The sequence below is a fragment of the Adiantum capillus-veneris genome, chromosome 12 (genome assembly GCF_014529385.1).
Source record: "Adiantum capillus-veneris isolate H3 chromosome 12, ASM1452938v2, whole genome shotgun sequence".
NCBI lineage: Eukaryota > Viridiplantae > Streptophyta > Polypodiopsida > Polypodiales > Pteridaceae > Adiantum > Adiantum capillus-veneris.
In genome coordinates this window covers 114,120,476-114,144,559 of record NC_140942.1, presented here as the reverse complement: position 1 = coordinate 114,144,559, position 24,084 = coordinate 114,120,476, and the positions used below count along the sequence as shown (strand labels likewise).

Sequence of the window (24,084 nt, the reverse complement as noted above, 5' to 3'; positions counted from 1 at the left end):
CCATGGGTAGCCCCATCCACTACACCACAGAAACGGGTGGGGGCGTTGTGGAACTCGACTGTAGGGTGTGCGAGAGCGTGGACCAGGTGAAAAGCTTGCTGCAACTGGCTGATGATAATCAGCTCACAGTAGTCGACTTCTTGGGGGTGGCCGACATATCCAGCGACAAGGCAAAGCTCCTAGTGGCGAGCATGCACTTGACTACTTACTCTGTTTCCCTGGTGGTGTACGTGAGCCGCATAAGCACCATCAAGACGCTTACGGATGATCCGTCATTCAGAACGGTGAGCATTTATTACGTATTCTCTCTCTCTCTCTCTCTCTCTCTCTCACACACACACACACACACACACACAGAGCCCGTTGCTACATGCAGGACGTTCAATTTCCAATGCCGATGGAGGACTTTGTGAAGGCGCATGGGGACTCATTTGTGAACGCCCTTGTTACGACACACAGACAGCCCGGGAGAAGAGAAGCTTGACAGCGCAAATGAAAGCGGCAGGCGTGTGCGGTAGTTCAGTATGGGCCATGAATGATAAGAGGCTCCAAGAATTCAACAAATCTGTGAAAGTGCAGGTGGGCTTCCACCAGCGCTTGCGAGGCGTGTCCGCAGCTACACCTATTCCCAAGCCCTCCAACATGCTAGGCTTTGCGCTCGACTTTCCCACCTTTACTATCGACAGCCCGGTTATCCTGCGCCGCGAGTTGCTGGGCTACGAGGACCTGCCGTTCTTCGGAGCAGCGGTTGGTGCTTTAGGCCGCAACCGATACATGTTTTCTGAAGATGCAGACTTCATGGGCCTCCTTGCACAGGTACGTCGGGCTCCGTCTCGCATGCTCACCAACTCTCGTGTGTGTGTATGAGAGAGAGAGAGAGAGAGAGAGAGAGAGAGAGAGAGTAGAGAACCAGCTCACTTCAAGCTTAATTTCATGTTCCAACCACATGCTTGAGCAGGTGAAAAGCCTCAACAGCTATGTGGAAGATTTGAGAGAGACACTCCAAACATACGGCTTGTACAAAGGTTCTGGAGCTGGAAAGCGTCTCGATCAAGTAACAGCAGCGTTAGAAGCAGAGAGTGCCAGCCTCAAGAAAATGCTACAAGAATATAAGGAGGATGTGATGAAGGAGGTGAAGCGTCCAGCCAAGTTTTTATCGCTCTCATATGCGTCGAGGGTGCGGTCGGCAAACTGGACGCAGCACAAGACGAAGTATTTAGGTGGCATGGGCGGCGCAAGCCATGCATATGTGAAGAATGTGGGTGGCTTCATGAGCGCACATCGGAGAATTGTAGCAGTCGCGATGCGCGCCGAAGGATGCGTGGATCAAATCAGCATTCATTATGACAACGGGGACAAATTTGTATGTGGAGGACCTGGTGGCCAGGCATCCCCTATTCTCTACTTGGACGATGGTGTGCATTTCTCAGAAATTTGCATTCAAGCCAACCGATGGGGGGAGCACAACCATGTCTACATAAGCTATCTCCAGTTCACCCTTACAAATGGTATTTCTATCGCTGGCGGTTCTCGGCATTCATCCCCTCATCGAGAAGCTATCTATACTCCTTGCCAAAACTACCACTACTTTTGTGGCTTCGACGTTAAATCAGGCAAATATGTGGATGGCCTTCGTGCCATCTTTGCAAAGTTTGTTATCTGAGAATACCTTTTGGTATGGGATTCTACTGCATAAATATATTGATAGCTTAACCTCATTTAGGTGCTGTATCAAAAGTTTTATTGGGGTATGCATTTTCAGCATGTCCTTTCAAGTGTGTAACATGATATCCATGGGAGTACATCAATCTGAATACATTTCCCAAAGATGTGAATATATATCAATCGTCTAAGAGTTAGTGTCGTTTCAGTGGATATGGAGATCAAATGGTATCACTGAGTTTTGTGGTCATGACAATCAATGGGGTCATGTGTAAGTGAAGGGTCAACTAAAGTCAGAAGTGTGTGTGTTCCCTCTGAATATAGTGTTTGTGTGGCCCCTTGCTTCACTGCATTTTTGGAGCAACATGGATTAAGGCCCCCGGCTTCCCGTAGCTTCCCCCTCTTGCTTGTGAGTTTCCCCCACCTCCTTGAGAAGCTGCTTGAATAATTGTATGAACTTGCCCCCATTGCCCATCCATTGACCCGCTTGTTGAAATTCCTTGGAGCTTTCAATCGTCCCGCCATGCTCCCAATTAACCTTGCAAACCCGTCTATCTTCACGACAATACCGGACCAACATCTTCAAGCCCCTCTTGAATTTGATTTGAGGTTTACCACCCTTGGTCTATGGTCAAGTGAGGCTTAGTTATCATTCATAGATAACTATGCCAACTATGTCCAGACAGAGCATTAAATGAATAACTAAGCTCTTGCATGGTCACGCAAACTATGCCTTGAACTCCACCACTATGCCAAAATTGGCATAGTTACAAAGGGTGGGTATAGTTATTCATTTAATGATCTTTTTAGCATGTGACCAAGAATGAGGCTTAGTAATTAGCTCAAATAACTGATAACTAAGCCTTGCATGACCATAGCCTCAGTCCCATGATGCATCCTCTCTCCCCTTGAGCCACATAACACCACACCACCCCTTTTTCTTTTTTCCATAACAAACAAGAGTTCCCACCACCCCAACCTCTTATTTGGAGAACCTAGGCAAAATATTAAGCCCCTATTCACAACACAAAGGGACAAAGCAACAGAAGAGAAATAAATTAAAAGAAATTTTAGAGATGTGTTCAAAGCTAAAAGAACATTTTGAGGATGAAAGCCCTAATCTCCTCTCCATTGCCAAATTTGCATGCGTGTTTTCCTTGGTTAGAAACCTACTTTATATGTATTATTTGAGCTAATAGTATCCACAATATTGCACCCCAAATTTAAAGGGTTTAGACATTGCTAACTTGTTTGGTAATACCGCTCTACATGCACAATGTCCACCAAGAGCATTGACGAGTTTAATGGCATCAATTTTCACACCTTGCAGACAAAAGTGAAGGGAGTGCTCATGAAAAATAATCTTTGGAGCATTGTAAAACTACCACCTAGTTTGGGAGAAGCACGACATGAACCTTGAATGCTCAACAAAAAGACAAAGACGAGCAAGCACTTGGAATCATCATCACGGCACTTGAAGATGACTTCATCCACCACATTGATGATGCCACATATGCTCTTCATGCTTAGCAAATCCTAGAGTGTTTATTTGGAGCTCGAGGTAAGCACTCCAAGATGAGCTTCAAAATTCAACTTTATGGTCTCAGTATCCAAGAGCAAGATGATGTTGCTAGCCTTGTCAACTAACTTAAGAGTATCTCAACCAAACTTGTTTATGTTGAGGTACAAGTTCCAAGCAAGAAAAAAATAGCTTTCATTCTTAAAGCCCTACCAAGTAGCTTTGATAACATTCTAACCATGCTCAAGGAGAAAGATCCCATCCTTGCACTTGAAGATGCAATCAAATCACTTCTCTAGGAAGAGAAAGAATTGACACTCACACAAGGTCTCAAAATAATGCAATGGTTGTAAAAGGTAAAGGTTGCTCACATTGTGGCAAAAGCAACCATAAATCACAAGATTTCTTTTGCATTAAAGTGTGCCCTCGTTGCAACAAAAAGGGACATGCACCTAACATGTATTTCTTCAACGATAATGCTAAGAACCAAAAGAATCATTCCAAAGGCAAAGTACACGCTGTAGCATAAGAGAAAGAAGAAGAAGCTGTCAACCCTATTTACTATGAGGATGTTTTGTAATAGGTGTAGACACTACCCCAAACCCATAATTTGGTAGTAAGACGTACCCTCTTGCATTTGATTCATCTCAAGATCCATATGTAATTACCCAATGTAACCCATATTAGACTCTAGGTTAGAATCCATGATTTTTGTGTAAGCTTCATCTTATGAGGGCATCTGTTGAGGGTAAGCCTTTAGCTTACACTCTATATGTAAGACCTATCGTTTTGTATTTGATTTGTCTTAAGACCCATATATAGTTACCCAATGTAACCCATACTGAACTCTTCTTTTTGTGTAAGCTCAGCTTATGGGGGCGTCTATTAAGGGTAAGCCTTTAGCTTACACTGTATATGTGACGCATCCTTAAAGCCAAGCATACTAGCATTCACCCTTATGTGTATGGACACAAACTCCTACATAGAGTCCCCTAACACACGCTTCTTATGCTATGCACACATGCTACTCATTTTAGCCACATGCTACATGTTGTAGCCCACATGTTACTTGTCCTTTAGCTCTTGCGGTGACTATCCCTCTTGTCTTTATTTTCACCTTTCATTTTGTGCCTTTGTAAGGCCATTATGCTAAACCTGTAATCCCCTATATTCTAATCAATCAAGAAAGCTCATTTCATTGTATTGAGTGCACTATCTCTAATCTACTCACTCACTATTTCTATGGTGCTAACATGATGATGAATGCCACATTAAGTCTTTCCACCATAGCACTTACAATCCACCATTTTCCTGTTACTATATACATGTGGTAGTGATGTGTGTGAACACATTAGGACCGTCGGGGCATTTTTTCCCTCTTTAAGAGGTTTTTTCCCCCGTGCATTGTATATACGCCCATCACTCTAGAGCTATCTCACTACAACAAAAAAGGGGGTTATCGACGTATATAGCGATGCTTAACGTCGCTATACGCGTCGATATATGCGTCCCTGTGAAACTGTCGCAAAGAGCGTCGATATACGCGTAGAAAGGCTTTATTAGCGACGCAGATAGCGATGCGTATATCGACGCTGGTATAGACGGGTATAGCGACGCGTATATCGAAGACCATAACAGTAATTTATTTTTCTTGGACAGAGGGCAGGTAGCCTGGCCCATGCCCAATGAAAAGATGGACACATGCACCACAGCCAGACTTCCTGTCCTCTGCCCAAGAAAGCGAGCAGCACCAAAATCAACCGTGCTCCCGTAAAAATTTCGGCAGAGTTCCCTTCGTTTTTACATAAACTTTTCAAAAAAAATATATCATGTATACACCTCCTACATGCTATCCATGTAGGATCTCACATGAGATTTAAGGCCAATGACCATAACGAACCATAACCATAACTTAAAAGCATAACTATAACTTAAAACCATAACCGACCAATATAACCACTTTGATCATAACCAGAAACAAAATTAACAATAACCATAAGCATAACTAGAAAGTTAAACATAACCATAAACAAAACCTGAACCATAACTATGTCTATACAAGAATAGGAGAAATAACCATATCTATACAATGACAATGACAATAACCATAACCATAAGGAAAACAATAACTGTCTGAACAATAATCATAACTATATATATATGCCTATACAAAAGGAGAAACAGAAGCGTGTCTGTGTCTCACAAAGCATATATATGAAATCCGGGCCACTGATGACTAGGCGTCACAACCTGCACATAGGACAACTCACAAAATTAGTATTCACATATACTTACTTAATTAAATCAACTCACACATATTAACGTCTCACCTCAACCAATCAGCGAGACTGTAAGGCCGTCCAGTCTACAGGCTCTCCTGAAGCATCAAGATCATTCAATACTTCATAGATACCTCTGCGATATCCATCTGACTCCTCCTGACGTGTCGGGGCTCGATGCATCGCAAGGTTCTGCGTTTATACAAAAATCAGAGTAATAAGAATACATGATTCATCGCGTTTTAAAAAACGCCATCGTTAAGATTGGATTAGAAACTCACAAACTCATAGCGAAAGGTGTCGAAGCCTCCGCTGCCAAGATGAGATGTCCCTGGTCATCTGTCGTATCTACGCAGCCTCACGCTGCTGTCTGAACCGCGTGGCCGCTGTCCGCTCATCCTCCTTGATCTGAAGCCACGTCTTGTGTGGGATGCCCGAAGGCTTCGGCGAGCCGGTCCTGAAAGCCTTCCGAGCTGCATCTTGTCGATGTTTCACGGTGTCCCGTGCAACACCCTTGATCAAGCTCCTCGGAACAACGTCAGAAGCCAGAGCAGGCTGGTACTCTCTCAGGATGGTCTCCATTATGTAAGTGACTTTGTCCTTTTCCTGCTAATCCCAAGACGTCAGAATGCTGGTCGAAAACTGTAGCTCCGCGAGGTGGCGAATCCGCTGTCTCATCTCAGTCTCGACTCTATCCATTTCAACAGAACCATCTGGCCGTACAATATAGAGCTTGGAGGTACTAGGATCGTGTGTCCCCCAAGGTGTCCGAGGTGTGCCAAGACGTGTGTCGAGAGGTGTGCCTGGGTAGGCCGGGGGTCGTGAGCGTGGAGGGGTCGAAGCATCTGTGGACCTTCCTCCACAGCAACCACCACCTCCACCTGACGATCGCCGAGATCGGGGAGTGCGTCTGTGCTGCGGAGATGAGGACATACCCGCCTCTGCCCCACCCCTAGGTGTCAAAGCGGTCGTGATGAGAGAAGCAGGCGTCGCACCCATAGGCGTCCTTGTTGGAATTAGGGTTGCAGAGAAACACACACAGCTTGGAGAAGACGAAGGAAGCTCAAGGCACACAATAGAGAGTGTGTTACTTAGTGTGCAATGGAAAGATAGATAGCCCTAGAGTGATGGGCGTATATACAATGCACGGGGGAAAAAACCTCCTAAAGAGGGAAAAAATGTCCCGGCGGTCCTAGTGTTTTCACACACATCACTACCACATGTATATGGTAACCAATCCCCCCTGGAGTGATGCGGTGAACGAGAGCTAGCACATGAGTAAAGGGAAGTGCCATGCCCTGAGGACAGGATCAGTCCACAAAGGGGAGTAAGCCCAAAGCTTTGCGGAAAGCTTCAAGCTTCTCACGAGACAATGCCTTTGTGAAAAGATCTGCAAGGTTGTCCTGTGTTGGCACATAAGCCAAGCTGATCTCTCCTGCTGAGATCCTCTCCCTGACATAGTGGTAATGCACCTCAATGTGCTTTGTGCGAGCATGAAAAACTGGGTTCCTCGCAACTGCCAATGCACTCTGACTGTCATTGTAGATAGTGTTAGCAGTGTCCTGTCCAACACCCAATCAGCCATAAGGCGTCTGAGCCATACACACTCAACCGTAGCTGTGAAGATTGCCCTGTACTCAGCCTCACAACTCGAAGTGGCCACAGTAGGTTGCTTCTTGCTCAACCATGATATACATGAACTGCCAAGCATGAAACAAAAACCACTTGTGGACACTCGCGTGTCAAAACAACCAGCCCAATCTGAGTCCGAAAAAGCATGTAAGTCTGGCGGCAATGATCCCCCCTTGGGATAAAACAAGCCAAGATGTAAAGTGCCACTAAGGTAGCGGAAAATCCTCTTGACAGCCTGCCAATGCTTAGACCCTGGGCTATGCATAAATCTGCTGACTTGTGAGACTGCAAAATGAATATCTGGCCTCGTGTTGCATACATAAATGAGGCAGCCAACAGCAGTTTGGTAAAGAGTGACATCAGCAGGATCGCCAGCATCATGTAGACTCAACTTCAAACCTGTTTCCATGGGAGTGGCAATAGGTTTACAATCCTCAAGTCCAAACTTACATAGCAATGTCTCTATGTAACTTTTCTGACACAAGGCAATACCACCATCACACTGCTTAAACTATATGCCCAAATAATGATGCAACAGCCCCAAATCTTTCATCTTGAAAGTAGCATTCAAATCAGCCTTAAATTCAGCAATATGTCTCTCATTTGGTCCAGTGATCATCAAATCATCAACATAAAGAACCACAATGAGAAATACATCACCCTCACGCTTTACATACAATGTGCTTTCTGTTGGACTGTTACGAAAGCCTTGTTTGACCAAATGAGTGTCAACTTTCTCATAACAAGCACGAGGAGATTGCTTCAACCCATACAAAGCCTTGTTACATTTGCACACTTTGTCCTCTTGTCCTTTTATGACAAAACCGCGAGGCTGCGTTACATAAACTTCCTCAAATATGTCACCATTCAAGAAAGCAGTAACAATGTCTGATTGATGTACATCCCAACCAAAATGAGCTGCCAATGCACATAGAAAACGCACAGTAGTCATACGACAAGTGGGAGCAAAAATCTCTTCATAATCTATGCCTTTTTGCTGTGCATAACCCTTTGCAACAACTCGAGCCTTATGGCGATCAATCTCACCATCTGGCTTGCGTTTCAACAAGGGATGAACAGAATCTTCCACAAACACTACATCCCGAGAAACCAGAATACGTTTTGTTTGCGGATGATACAACCTGTAACCTTTGCTTTCAGCATTATAATCAACAAAAATACATTTGACAGCCTTATCATCCAATTTTTTGCGCTGCACTTGTGGCACCAAAGCATATGCCAAACAACCAAAAACACGCATGTGCTCAATAGAAGGTTTTCTATCATGCCATGCTTCATATGGAGTAATAGACTGCAAAGCTTTCGTAGGACAGCTGTTAAGTACATAAGTGGCACACATGATGGCCTCAAGCCAAAAAGAATGCGGTAAAGCTTGACTTTTGACCATACATCGTGCCATTTCCATCAGTGACCTGTTTTTCCTCTCAGCAACACCATTTTGCTGAGGTGTATAAGGCACTGTACATTGGTGTTTTATCCCACGACTAGCCAGAAATGCATTAAATTCATGAGACATATACTCCCCCCCTCGATCTGAACGGAGGGTGCCCATAGTACATTTCGAGACATTTTCAGCCATAGCCATAAATTGTTTGAAGCACATAAAGACTTCGGACTTCGCTTTAAGCGGAAATACCCATGCATGCCTGGAGTAATCATCAATGAAAGTCATGAAGTACAGGTAATTGCCCAAGGACGGAGTTTGCATGGGCCCACAAACATCACTATGCACAAGCTGCAACCTACATGTGGCCCGAATTGAACCATCCTTTGGAAACTTAGAACGCTGCATCTTACCCAAAATACAGCCTTCACAAACATGTTTGACAGGTGCTTCAAGAGGTGGCAAAGAAGCAACCATGTCAGATTTCTGCAAACGCAGCAAACTGGCAAAATTCAGATGACCAAAACGTGCATGCCAAAGTTTTGCATCTGAAATAGCCCTTGAATCTGCAACAGCATTTGCAAAGTTTTGTCCACACTTGTCATACAAAGTGAGCTTATACAGCCCACGGCACAGAAGCCCAGATGCAACAATTTCATCACCAAAACTGAGATCATGAACTGTACATCTGTCATCCACAAATTTGACTACAAGTCCAAGTCTAGCAAGTGCGGATACAGATAAGAGATTCTTCTTGATCCCAGGTACATAAAGTGCATCAACAAGTGTGAAGGAACTGCCATTAGCAGTAGCGAGCACAATGTTTCCAACTCCCCGAACTGGATAAGAGGCGTTGTTGGCACAAGTGACTGAATTCCCATTAGGGACAGACTCAAGCGAGGTAAACAATTCACGATGTGAGGTAATGTGCTTTGTAGAACCACTGTCGAAATACCACACATGTGAATCTGCAGCAACAACTGACAAGCATGCATCATGGACAGCAGGATTGTAAGTGCACGCTGCGCTAAAAGCCCATTCTGCATCAACATCAGCAACACAGTCTCCTTTCACAGAAGACTCAACAATGGCTGCATTCGTAGTGGAACCAGCATTTGCAATGGAACCACCCTCTTTCTTCTTAGCCTCTTTGGCCTTCAACTTAGGATACGACTTGATCAAGTGATCATTGGCTTTACAATAATGGCAACGCATCTTCTTTTTGCCCTTATCACCAGAATTGCCAAACGAAGTACTGCCAGCAGAAGCATTAGGAACATAATTTTTGCCACTCGCAGCAGAACCATAAGAAGTGGTTGCATTGCTGTTACCATAAGAAGTGGTTGCATTGCTGTTACCAGCCTTTCTTTGAGAAGCAATAAAAGCCTGTTCAACTGCACGCTGCCTAGTCCTGTTTTTTCTTGAAAGTGACTCTTGCAACAGTAATGTGCATAATGCATCAAACTTGACAACTTCTGGATTTCCTTGGGTCATCAGTCTCCAAGTACTAGCAAAAGTCTGGTAGGAATCTGGTAAGGCATCAAGAACAGTTTGCATAAGGGAACTGTCTGAAATGACCTCACTTGCAGAAATAAGCTGCTCATTGATATCCTTGACACTAGCAAGGAAAGTGTCCATATCATCTTCCTCATGCATAATCTTCGACTCCAGCTCTTTACACAGTAAAGCAATTTTAGCCTCATTGCGGCTTGCATAAAGACCTGCTAAAATATCCCAAGCCTGTTTTGCTGATTTCGCTGAACGGATGTGAGGAAAAATGGTGCGCTTCACAGAAAACGCAATCAATGCATGAGCCTGCGCATCCTTAACATCCCAACGAGCTTGTTCTGTGGTAGGCAAAACAACTCTAACAGCTGCAATCCTTGCAGCAAGACCTGCAACATCCTCAACATCGCCTACATCCTCAGAACCAGGACGTACATCAATGCCCTGCACAATGTTCCAGACACCTTTTGACACAAGAACATGTTGCATCATATAGGCCCACATAGGGTAGTTGTCCCCATCCAACCTGTCCTCATCAGCAAACATCTTGAACACATCTGTGTTGTTGTTGTCAGCCATGGTAAATGCTGCACCTGATGTGAAAACTGCCCGAAAATAGGAGAAATGGAGCGGGAACAACCTGTGCTATATAGCACAAACCGTAGAAGACTATAAGGCACCTGTTATGCAGAAAACGGCACTGACAGAAATTCTGCACAAAATGACGAAATAGCCTGTGCAGTACTGCCTGTAGTGGAAACGAAGGCCGAAATGAGCCCAAATCAAAATTCTGAGCAGACCGAGCTCTTCGAGTTCGCCCAAAAATTTTGTCGACCTGCGAACGCCTGCCAAAGCTCACTGGAATCGGAGAAAGTGAGCAGGCGTGTGCTGGAGCAGTTGGCGACTAAGCCCGGGAGGACGTGACCTGCTCTGATACCAATTGTTGGAATTAGGGTTGCAGAGAAACACACACAGCTTGGAGAAGACGAAGGAAGCTCAAGGCACACAATAGAGAGTGTGTTACTTAGTGTGCAATGGAAAGATAGATAGCCCTAGAGGGATGGGCGTATATACAATGCACGGGGGAAAAAACCTCCTAAAGAGGGAAAAAATGACCCGGCGGTCCTAGTGTGTTCACACACATCACTACCACATGTATATGGTAATAGTCCTCCCCTCCCCCTCCCCCCCCCCCCAATAGGCGTCCCCCCCCTAGGCGTCGGACCCTAGGGTGTGAAGCCCGGAGGTGTAGTACCCGTGCCTCTAGCTACCCAGTGCTGAGAAGCCTCTGCCATCTGAGCAGGCGTCATCCATGTAACGAAGCCCATGAATGGTGGCCATTATACAAAGCTTGTAAGGCCCTGTCTCATTTGTAGTCAGTCAAGCAAGTATTATTTTACATTGTGTATTGAGTTCTAACTCTCTAATCTACTCCTAATTATCTATTGGCTATGCTACAACTATGAATGCCTTATTGGACGTCTATCCACCATAAGCTTTACAACTTGTAGTGTCTTTTGTCCGTTGATGCATGTATTACACTACCAAATTAGATAGGTTAGTGAGAGTCTCATTCACACATGCAAAATTCATTTCCAAAATAGACATGTGTGATTGCAATGTTAAGAACTCATAAATATCAAGCAATTCTATGTTGTCCTTGATGCCAATTTCCATGCGGGTACCCTTCCTGAAAGTATTTAGTTGCGGTGCAATCGTAGGCCCGACGGACATAGGATGCTCAAAATCAAATGCATGATGCATGTCTATGTATGAATCCATGAATAGTGTTGTGTTATTGTGAAAAAGACGAATAGCTTGTTAAAAACCTCCTTGCAAAGCTTTTTCAAATGGAACCGCAAACCAAGGACATCCATTGGCCATGCCAAATCAAAGTCCAAAACTAGGAGAACTTGTCAAAAGAAAATTCGGACGTCGATGCCGACTTCAAAGTTCTTCCAAATTACCTTCACAGCAGAAGCTATAATAGATTTGATTGCCCAAAATTCAAGCTTCATTAAAATGTGATTCCATTAGATGGGAAAAATAAGGTTGTGACTTGATTAAGTTCGAGCCAAGCCGCCTTGTGGGCTTAACGTGAGGATGTGTGTTTGTCAGTCAAAAGACCGTTTGAATATAAAGCCTCAAGCCTTGAAGATAATCGCTAATCAAAGAAACGTTCTTTGCTTTTCTATTTTTTGTTGAAATGGACACTAGTAAATTTCGAGTACAAATCCTCGCCTTGTTTCGAAGCTTACCGGATCGTGTGGTGTGCTTGATGAGTTTGCCTTGTATAGCAGGAAGAACATGCCCTTGGACAACCCAAAAAAAGCCCCAAAGTTAATAGATGGTGGCCTTAGGGTGTGAACCCAAGGCTCATAAAAATTGGCTATGGTGTGCAGCTGGTTGTGTGAGGTTTAAGGAGGAGATAGCGTGCAAGGGAGAGGCTGGTTGGCCGTGATGCAAAAACAAGTTGCAACCCTCACTTCAATGCATTTTGCTGCAAGCTCAACCCCAGCAGCTGGTTTTGTGCAAGTCATGTCAGGAAAGGTGATGTGGGTTAATGGCACTGCACAAAACCCAAAGCTTCAGCTTCATCATCCTTTCCATAGTTCACCCCCTTGCAGGCATGTAAAGCTCAAAATAGCTCTGATACTACTGAGAGGCCAAGGGAAGTGGAAACCAATTCTCCACCTGGCCATCCTGCCCCTTTCATTTAGGGTAGCCCCCATATTGGTTTCCCACTTATCCCTTGGCCTCACAAACATATACCTTAAACCAATGCGTAAAACACTATATCTTCCCTCAAACCTTCTTGAAAACATTTGTTTCTCTTGCTTCAAAAGAAAATTTTATTCACGTAGTGCACTCACTCTATTCAAATTTTATTTTATGTGATCACCTCCATTATGGAGTAGGCCTTTGTGACCGAATTTCATGTTGTTATAGAGATTTCATGGGACAAGTTTACAAACTACCCCCAAAAGCTCGATGTTGCTTTCGCATGTGGCTCAGAAGTAGTTAACAAGAAAGAGGAAGGACCTGCTCCTAAGCCCGCTCCCGAAGTGGTTATGGAGGAGGTACCAAAAGACAAAAGGCAAGATAAGCCCAAGGGACCCTCATATAAGCTTAATCTGATATTGAAATGGCTACCGATTTGAAGAAGATTTTCAAAGAGCGCATCCTGAATAGTAAAGTGGAGCTCACATTGGGTGATATTTTGAGAATTGCCAAGCACGAGTTCCATGAAGGATAAGCATTACGCTTCTGAACAGAGCCTTGGTGGGTGTTGATGTTGAGCTAAGCCAAGAGAAGGGAAACACGTGTTTAGGTGTTTAGTTCGAGAAGAATATTTGGTGACTGTCAACTTTTCATCTCCCACATGAGACACATGAATCCCTCAAATGGTATTTTAATCACACCCCAATCATTGACTTCATTCGGACACAACAAGAATTAAAACAATTGCAAGTTTCAGGTCTGGGTACGTTCCACGTGGAGTAGCATTTGGCAGGAGACTTGAAAACTCTCAAGTGTACGTTAGGATGCAAACAAGCTGCAATGAACCTCTTTCCATGCATTTATTGCTTCCACAGTAAAGTCCCATTAGGAACTGAGGGCAAGGGTAAGGGTAAGGGTGGCAAAGCTGCAACCAAATCTGTGAAAGGTGTGACCACTACACAAACAATGGGTAAAGCACTACAACAGTGGTTTCAAGGTATCCTCAGTTGTAACTAGAGTGTACCCCCTAATCAAGACATGGACGATCCAAATTAGGATCCTATTCCATCGATTCCTCTGATAAATGTGCATGTGTGCACTCTTCATGCCCATCTACAAATTCTTGACAAGTTTCTTATGCTCCATATTAATGATGCTTGCAATATGGAGCCTACATAAAGAAGGAAAGAGTGTATCAGAGAACTCGAATCTATTCTATCAAGTGTTGGCCTACATGGGGGTGCAAAGGCATTTGGAAGTACACAAGATTGTCCCAATAAAATATATATGGGTGGTAGTAAAGTTGGGCATATGCTTTCAGACTATTCAGACTCCCAAAGTCCCAACGAGTTTCAATTGTGGAAAAAGGTGTTTGACATTACCACCTACAGAGGTAACGAAGCAGCCCTAGGAATTAAGCGTGCTCGTTGTGGCAGTCTGTAGATAATATTTTTTGTTTGCTTGAAACGACAAAGCTAACTTCTGCTGAGATATCCACCTTAAAGTTTGTAATCAATAGTTTCATAGCGCAAATGGTGGATGCCTGGGGGGAGACACACATAACACGTTACATGGTGGGTTGAACATTTTGTCTTAATAGTAAAAAAACATCAGTGTTTGAACTAAAGTTTTATATTTTTTCAACACATTCTTTTTCAGCATAGCTCATTTTTTCTTGACACATTCCGTTCATTGGGCATCTGGAGTAGCCGGTGCGTGTGTGTTCTATCTTGTTTGGTTGCCACACTTTGCTCATGTTCTAGAGGTGATTTATCAATTGCTAAGGAAAGGTAAAAGGTTTGTTTGGGAAGAAGCTCACATGCAGGCTATCAAGAAATTATAGAAGATTCTTCTAGAGGCTCCGACCTTGAGGAAATTTGACTACAAATGCAAAAGGCCAATTATTTTAACAGTTGACACTAGTCTGATAGGAATTGGGTTGGTTATAGGTCAAGATGATGCAAAAGGACATAGGTATGCAGTTTGATTTGGAGCAAAGGTGCTCAATGCTCATCAACGAGGTTGCCCACAAGTTAAGAGGGAACTTTGAGACGTTGCTACTGCTCTAAGTTCTGATAAAGAATATTTTATTGGAGCTTCAATCGTGGTAGAGACAGATTGCTTGCCACTGATAGGGATGATTACAAAATACTTTACTTCGAACATTGCCATCCTACGATAAATAGCCTATATTAAGTCTCTTAACCCTTTTTTCATTTTACAGGTAGAGATAATCTTGTTGCAAATATGTTATCAGGGCTAGGTTTGAAGATGAAGAAGAGATGCTTATCTACATGCAAATTTGGTAATATTGCTCATGTTTTTGAAGTATTTTTTGAGGAATTCTGTGAAACAGAGTGGCTTATGATTGGCTACTACCTTAGCACTGTCACTAGACAAGAAGGATTGGAGTGATCAAGATTATAAGAGGATCAGGAAAAAGGCCTACGGCTATTTTCTAAAGGATGGACATCTATGGAAACAACCTAAGCGTACAAGAAGAGTACCACAATGGGTTGTGTGATACAAGGAAACTCAAAAACAGGTGATAAAAGCGTTTCTGAAAGCTTATGGGCTAGAGACAGAGGAGTGTGGGTAACCTTTATTAACACTAGTTCTGTAATTGGACACTTAAGTGTCCTGAGACACTAAAGTGTTTTGTTTTTCTACCATGTTTTGGCAGTTTATTTATCAAGTTAGAAAGAAGTTTTTTACACCTTGCTTCTACCATAGATTGGTTATGAGGGAAAGAAAACATGGGATTTTTCTCCATATTAAAATACAATCTGTATGGAGAGAATTCTCGTAAGTTCTAAGACAAAAATTCTAGTAAAATTTCAAGCTATTTTGCCAAAAAAATCATAAAATTATTATATCTTTTTGTAGAGACGGCCTTTTTTATGTTTATAAAGGCCAAGTGTTAGCATTTAATGTTAAAAAATAATGGAATGCACTTCAAAGATTAGTTTTCAAGTCACATGTAAGCTATAGACATAATTTCATACTTGAGCACGTGCTGAATAAGAGCATAATTTTGGTTTTCCAAAGGTCCACTCAGGAAATTGGTACTATTCTAGTGCAATTTGACAACTACAAATGACTTTATATGTTTAAACCAAGAAAGTACGTATTTTTGGGGCTCCCTAACTCAAGTAAATCTTGTTGCTTGAACTCTATCTTGAATTTTTTATCGTGCAAAAACTCTTAAAAATTTTGAGCCATAATAACATTGAAACCAAGGTTTTAAGCACCCCAATTGTGTATGTACCACAAACTTTGATACATTTAGTTGATCTACATGAAAAGTTTGATATTATTTGAGGTTTTGAATGCTTATGTCTCAAGAATGAAAAAATGAAAGCTTTCTCTTAGGCAGTTTTGAATTAAAATGATCCAATACTTGTTGCATACCAAAGCCCTTCTATTTGCCACCTTAAGTGCTCAATGGAAAGGGCAGCAGTGTATCACTTTCTAAAACTCACAAATACATCAGAAACATATTTTTCTTTGTATACAACATTATGCTTGAAATGACCATATCAAACACATAGAACTTTCCATTATTTTATATACTCCAAAGTCAATTTTCTTCCATATGAAACTTTCAATTATCTATAGCAAAATTGTGGAAGAGCCATGTAAAATTTTCTACAAGGTCGCTTCATTTTTTCTTGAGCTTATAAAGACGATTTCTTCAAAGCGTCAATCGCAGTCTTACGAGGGTCAACTTGATGAGTATAGTTCTTGATCAAGATAGATTCTAAAATGCAAGGTTATATTTTTAAAAGACCCTCTAGCTCCCATATTTAAGCATATGAAGAGGGTTTTCTTAAATAAACCGTCTAATGTAAGTAGCATTTAATTTAAATTTGTTAAAAAAGGACACTTAAAGTGTCCTGTTTTGGTACCAAACTAGTGTTAAGATCAAGGATTGATACTGGTGGAAAGGTATGTATAAAGATGTGGCTCAATTTGTCGAGACATGCTTAATATGCCAACAATATTCTAATGTGCAAGATCGAGATGTTTTGCATCCCACCTACTCCACTAGCTATGCACTACAAGCTGTGGGTGGTGGCAATAGCAACATGTCCATGGCCACGATCATAGCCATGCAAAGAATTTCAAAAAGTAATAATTCCTATTTGCTTGTAGGACTGGGAGCATCCATTATTTGTAGTGTATTATAAAAAAACAAATTATTTCTCTTCAAATTTTGTGTTGTCTCAATGTTTTCATGCTATGTTGTTGTTGGTCAATTTTTCTTTGTCTTTAAAAGTTCGTAGTTATTTACAATGGTTAATTGGGTGTCGGAGCTTTTTGATCCTAACATCCTCAAATTTTTGCACATGCACGTGTCAATACATATGTCAATATTTATGAAAATGCAATGTTTTTATCACAGTTGATATAGGCATCGATATATCAACATAGATATTGATGCATATATCGACACTCTGTTTGCTACGCTAATATCAATGTTTATATCGATGCTCTAAGAGAAAAATATACATTGATACAGTGTCATGCAAATTCACTTCCATGGAGGGAAAGTGAGCAAAAGGATGCAAATTAAGCGTCTTTGAAGGCTATCTATTTAGTGCTCAGTGATCAGAGCTTGATAATAAGCCAATTTCAAGCTAAAAGTATGTTAGATGCGACTTTAAAGGACCAAAAGTTTCCTTGCTAATGCTAAAAGAGAGTATTCTTGAAATGGTCATAGTTGGGAGTTTATTGATTAGAATTGTAGTACTTGAAGTGCTCTAGTATAAGCCTATCTTTACGGCTCATCAATTGGAGCTACGGATAGGAAGTTATGCCAGTTTGAAGTTTGAGCGGTTTGCAAATTTGTACCAGATTGGGCAATTGTAGATGAGGGACCCGAGATGAAGAGAATGCATGGGCCTGAAGTGCTCAGATGTGGAGAGTGTCAGTCTTTTCAAATTGGCAGTCGGAGTTCTGGTTGCCAAGGTACTACCAGCTTAAGTTTCACCGGGGGGGGGGCTGCTCTATACCAGATTGCACTATGAAAATCTCTAATTGTTTACCGCGGTCTTTTTCTGCGCGCGTTTTGTAGAGAGAAGGTCGAAAATTAGCTGGGGAGGGAAGAGAGAGGAGTACGGGGGGAGGGTTTCATTTCAAATATTACCACGATTATTTTCGTTACTATTTCCATGAAAGTTACCTCTAATATTGCCGCTACTATTACCACGTTTATTTTGAAAATTCAATTTAATGCCTAAACATTCAAATTTTGCCTTAAACATTCCCCCCCTTCCTTCTTCAAATTTTAGTGTTTCCCTCCTCTTAATAAAAATTAAATAGCATTATATGAAACTTTCAAATTTTACAAAAAGAGATATGAAAACATCGAACAATAGTTAGCTATGTGGGATTACACTTGGTTACAACTAAACTAATCACTATCACTTGATTAACATAGTTTAGCATGCTTCACAAAATTAGAGAGAGGAAGAGGAGGGAGAGAGAGATAAATGGATGACACAACCAAATTTAATTTTTCTGACTTAAAGTATGCAAAATGTCATAAAATATAATATCTAACTTTACCAAATGATTTTCTCATATTAAACTGATCACTTAATATGGGAAGATAAAAGGGGAACAAGAGTTAGTATATATATATGTGCTTCTAGAACTATCTCAACAGGGGACCGAAATGAGAAATGGTTGCATCTCAATTGGGGTCCAAAAGGAGACGGTCTACCAAAGATCAATGTGCAATAAGTGCTTCTAGGTTTACCTCAACAAGGGACCAAGAGGAGAGATGGTTACATCTCAAAAGGGGTCCAAATGTAGGTAGTCTATCAAAGAGAAATATGCATGTAATGGAGCTTAAAAGACCTTATGGATAGCTTCATTAAAGACCTCCAAAAGTTAGTGTTAAAAAGTCATTTGACCTTATGCAAACTAAGGCTAACCTCGAAGTGGGAATCGTACCCAAGCATGAGGTGCTAAGACGCTTAAAGTGGTTGTGGGAACCTTACCCAAAGCTTGAGGTGATTTTTTTGCTTAAATGACTAAGGTTTTTGAAATGTTAAATTCAAAGATAAATTCTCAAGAGGCATGAAAGTCCATGCTTGATTGACTAAGGCTTGAAGTATTTTTTTAAAAAAAAGACTTAAGAAGCATAAAAGACACATGCTTGCTTGATTGACTAAGTCCTTAAAGTATTTAATTCAACCACATGACTTAATAAGCATAAAAGACACATGTTCAAATGATCCTCCACATGTGGTGCTCATGATGTGCTTGAATGCTATTGGTTAGGTTTTAAAGGGGTCCAATGAGAAATTAAATACATAAAAATAAATAATTAACTTTTTTCTCTCAAAGGGGAAAAAAAGGACACACGTCCATATAAAATAATTAAATAATACGAGAGAGTGAGAGAGAGAGTGTGGATCAAGCATGAGAGGTGCGGTATACTCTCCCCCCCCCCCCCACACACACACACACACACATTCTCTCATTGTGTGGAGTGCAAAATGCAAGAGCTCCATCTCCTTCTCCAAGTTTGTGAAGAAGTGGAGAGCCTACACCAACACTCTTGGCTATGGAATGCAAATCTAACCAAGAGCCATGCTTCAATGCTTAAGCTTGCCATCTTCTTCATCTTCATTACTATGCTATTATGCTATGCTAAGTAAGAAGAGTGATGATAAGTGAGGAACTATTTCTTTCTCCTATGGAATGTTTCTTGTTGCTCTTTCCTACCCTCATTCCCCGCTAGCTCTCTCCACCTTAGAAGGTGTTTAAGGCCTTGGGACGGAGGCTTGGGATAGTTAATGTTTTTTGAAAAGTTTATGTTAATCTCGTGATGCATGAAGCTTTCCATCTTCATAGCATCACCAAGGTCACAAGGAACACAAAGATTGTAATGTAACAAAGTCTCTCTTGATGGGAGAATCTATAATAAAAACGCCTTTTGGAGGGGGGACCGCGGCTCCAAGTAAATCCAGTCCTCAACTATTGCCATGTATTGTTCATGCCAAGTTAATTAAGTATTGTTCATGCCAAGTTAATTAAGTACTATGTTTATGTTGCTACCATGAATTAAGTTCACCCTCTATGTTCTCAAAGTGATCTCACAAACATGCTCATCGTAATTCCCTTAATTCTGCTATTCTCAAAATTCATAGGCCATGAATTATCTTCCAAAAGATTCGTACAAGAAGCATCATCCACTGCTAAGTCCATGGCTCCTTAATCAGTAAAGAGAGAACCAGAATTGTCATCTGTAGATGCATTGGCTTCATCATCTTCAAATTCGTCATCCTCCATCTCATCATCTTCATCATCATGACAATTATCCTCGCTAAGACTTGCGACCGCCAGACTTGACTCATCGACCTTCCTCTCCTCTGTCTCCCCCTCATCTAAAGTAGGAGACGAAAGAGGGTTCACTACAAGAGGTACTTCACATTAGCGACGCTCGCAGTGCGACTCTCAAAAGTGAAAACCCACGGCGTCGCTATGGTCGTCGCTATGGGCATGGCTAAGTAACTTGTAACTTAGCGACACTCATAGCGATGCCGACAGGGGTAAAAAATAAACCGAGAGTGCTCAAAAGCTCAGATCTCAGATCTGAGTTTTCCGCGCTCAAGCAAGCAAAGGTAACCCACGCTTTCCCTCTCTCTCTTTTTCTTCTCCACACACATACACATACACGAGGAGAGGAAGGAGAGCCAGGTGTGCTCCTCTCCTCTCTCTCATGTTCCCTTCCCCTCTTTCTCTCTCTCTCCCTCTCCCTCTCTCTCTCTCACACACACACACTGTACACACACACACATTGTGTTTTTGAGAGAGAGAGAGAGAGAGAGAGAGAGAGAGAGAGAGAGAGAGAGAGAGCACATGCATAAACAAAAAAAACACACACACACATGCATAAAAAAAGAATGCATACACACACACATTGCGAGAGGAAAAGAGAGAGAGAGAGAGAGAGAGAGAGAGAGAGAGAGAGAGAGAGAGAGGAAGAAGAAGAAGAAGAAGAAGAAGAAGAAGAAGAAGAGAGTTTTAACATCGTAGAAAACTATCCCAAGAGACCTTAAAGATCTAGCCGACGAGGAGTTGAACTCAAGACCTGTTATTCAAGAGGAAAATGGCATAACCAATCTACCACACTTGGGTGATAGAAAAGCTATACCATTTTCCTCTTTTTATTGGCACACACACACACCCACGCACACACTCGAGAAGAAGAGTATATTAACGTCGTAGGAAACTATCCCAAGAGACCTTAAAGATCTAGCCGACGAGGAGTTAAACTCAAGACCTGTTATTCAAGAGGGAAATGGCATAACCAATCTACCACACTTGGGTGATAGAAAGGTTATACCATTTTCCTCTTTTTATTGGCACACACACACACCCACACACACACACACACACACCCAAGAAGAAGAGAGTTTTAACGTCGTAGGAAACTATCTCAAGAGACCTTAAAGATCTAGCCGACGAGGAGTTGAACTCAAGACCTGTTGAACAGAGAGAAAGAGAGAGAGAATAAAAAACCAAAGAGAGAGAGAGAGGGGGGGAGAAGACGAAAGAGAGAGGTAAGAAGAGAAAACAAAGATAGAAAGATATTACGTTAAAATTTAAATTAAATTAGGTTATATTACATTTAGATTTATGTTTATGTTGAGTTTAAGATTAGGTAAGATTTAGATTTTCATTAGATTAGATTTAGGTTATTTAGGTTAGATTAGATTAGATTTAGGTTTATTATGAGTTAGATTTACGTTAGATTAAATTTAAGTTTATTTACGTTAGATTTCGATTTACGTTGATGGAGCAAAAGATGTCGTACGCACACTCACACACCCAGACAACTCAACACAACACAAGGAATTTACTTGAATTCCTCACCTCACTCACTACCACTCAAAAGCTCCCTAAAAACTCTACCCACAAACTCAATTCAAACTCCAAACGCCTCGACCTACAAGCCCTTGCCTGCCCGCAGATACTACCAGGTGAGTCGAGGTGATCAACACTTGAAATCACGCTTGATGGTGACCAAAATAAACAAGAAAAACCATTAAAAAAACCAAAAACTCCAACCACAAAAGGCCACTCTCAAACCATTGCAAAAGAGTCACCAAACTCCACTCTATTGGACTCTTTGGAGTAGCGCCAACCCTAATGGCACCGATACAGGGTCACATAGTCTTGCAGAAAGCCGCACCTTCTTCCCTCAATTCCTTGCACATACACATCCATGGAAACCTCAGAACTTCCATAGACTCTCCCAAGTGCAAAATTGAAGAGAGAAAGCTCTCATTCACTCCTCCATACACTCGAAACAGGACGGGAACGCAACGGGACTGCACTAGACCACCTGTAGGAACCCTGCTTCCTCCCACACACAGAGGGGTGAAAGTGTTGATATTGCTCTTCAAAAGTCCTCCCTCAGCTGGAACACTCACGCCACCGTGAGTGATGTGGCAATTTGAAGCCATTTCACACCTTTTTTGACCATTTTTTGACCTTTTTTGGCCCAGTTTTGACCCCCCGCGGGAATTTTTCGCAAGAAAAACCCCAAACAGACTCCAAAATTCACCAAATTTTGCACGCTTGCTCCTCAATACCCAAAGAAAATTTAAACATCCCCACATTCCATTTTTGACCACTTCTAGGGCGATGCACGTATCACCGCAGATCAGGCGCCGCAAATAGACAGTTACCACATGTGTCAAACTTCTCGAGTGGGATGAGAGTACCCACACTTGTCACTTGCATTATTTACATTCTAGAAAGCTCAAACACATTATCTAGAACCAAAATGAGCCACCTAAAACCATATCCAAGGCCACGATACCCTATACGGACATGTACATGTGTTTGACTGCTAGCGCACGAACCTGACTATTCACAATGTGTACACGTTGCATCCTTTTTTGAACTTGAAACCACATTGCAAAGATCCTGAATGCATGTATTTACATCCTTTTGTACACATGACCATGCATACAAACGCTACTTTGTACACGCCAAAAGCGGTCTATCATCATTGCCCACCCTCTAGGTAGAGCATTTATGCTCAACCAAGAGACTATTTGCATATGGAACCACATCCCTTGCAAAATATTTCTTCAGTCTATAACCATTTATTCTGTAGCGCAAACGTTCACCAGATAATTTTTCCAACTCATAGGTGCCATTAGAAAATACATGCTTCACTCTGTATGGACCCAACCATTTGTCCCTCAATTTCTTCTGAAAAGTAAAATCCAAGCGAGAATCATACTTCATCACCAAATCTCCTTCTTTGATCTCTTTCTCTGGCAGCCTCTTATGCTCACCTTGCATTCTGCACAAAAACTTCAAGGCATCCAACTGCACTTGTATGGGCATAAGAGCTTGCTTTCCATAAACAAGCTCATATGGTGTAAACGGTGTTGACACTCTATGCGCAGTTCTATAAGCCCACAAACACTTTTCCAAGTCCAAGTCCCACTCTTTAGGATGCTCTCTAGCATACTTTGATAGCATCTTCACAATTTGACCATTGCAATTCTCAACCAACCCATTGCATTGTGGGTAGTAGGGAGAAGAATGCCTATGCTGAATTTTTAATTTCTCCATGAGAGCAGCAACAAGTTTTCCCCTAAATCCTGGTCCACGATCAGAAATGATAACCATAGGAGCTCCAAACCTGCAACACACATGTTCATATAAGAAAGTGTCCACTCTTCCTGCTGTTACATCTTTTACTGCTCTTGCCTCCACCCATTTTGTCAAATAGTCCACAGCCACAAGGATATACCTTTTACTATTGTTGGTCCTTGCCATTGGACCTACAACATCTACTCCCCATTTTGCAAATGCATCAAAAGACATTATAGCTTTCTAAGGCTCAGCCAAAAGATTTGGATTTGCAAACACTTGGCATTCATGGCATGACTTGCACCAAAAATAAGCATCTCTCATCATAGAGGGCCAACAGTAACCTGCTCTCAAAACATGAAAGACAACCTGATCCTTGCCTTGATAGCTTGTTTCTTCATGGAAGTGCTCCAAAATCAAGCCTATCTCATCTTCGTATGGCACTTTTCTCAAAATTCTATCCTTGCCATAAAGCATGACATCCTCACCTACCAATGTGTAGTCTCTTGCTTTTGCAACTATTCTCTTACGCCGAACCTTTGACATGTCCTCTGGACATTTCCCTTTACCAAGAAATACTTCTACATCTTGCAATGATTCCCTTCCTGCATACAAGGCTTCCTTGACCTTTAAAGGAGCTACCAAGGCATCCATCTTGTCCCTAGCCAACTCATCAGCTTCTTTATTCTGCTCACGAGGAACATGCTTAAACTGTATCTTCTCAAACT

The 24,084-nt window shown here is 41.9% G+C and overlaps 1 protein-coding gene across 1 annotated transcript; it reads left to right on the top strand.

The window, feature by feature from the left end:
- The first annotated feature begins 149 nt into the window (after positions 1-149).
- Positions 150-1,794, top strand: LOC147446342 (uncharacterized). The gene is made up of 3 exons (XM_086525599.1): positions 150-284; positions 377-816; positions 959-1,794. The coding sequence occupies exons 2-3, from the start codon at positions 493-495 to the stop codon at positions 1,661-1,663; spliced, it is 1,029 nt and encodes a 342-aa protein (XP_086381725.1). The 5' UTR covers positions 150-284; positions 377-492; the 3' UTR covers positions 1,664-1,794.
- Positions 1,795-24,084: the final 22,290 nt, after the last annotated feature.

Coding starts and splice junctions, on each gene's coding strand:
- LOC147446342 (XM_086525599.1), top strand. CDS start 493: ATGAAAGCGGCAGGCGTGTGCGGTAGTTCAGTATGGGCCATGAATGAT. Junction 817..958: donor TCATGGGCCTCCTTGCACAG/GTACGTCGGGCT, acceptor ATGCTTGAGCAG/GTGAAAAGCCTCAACAGCTA.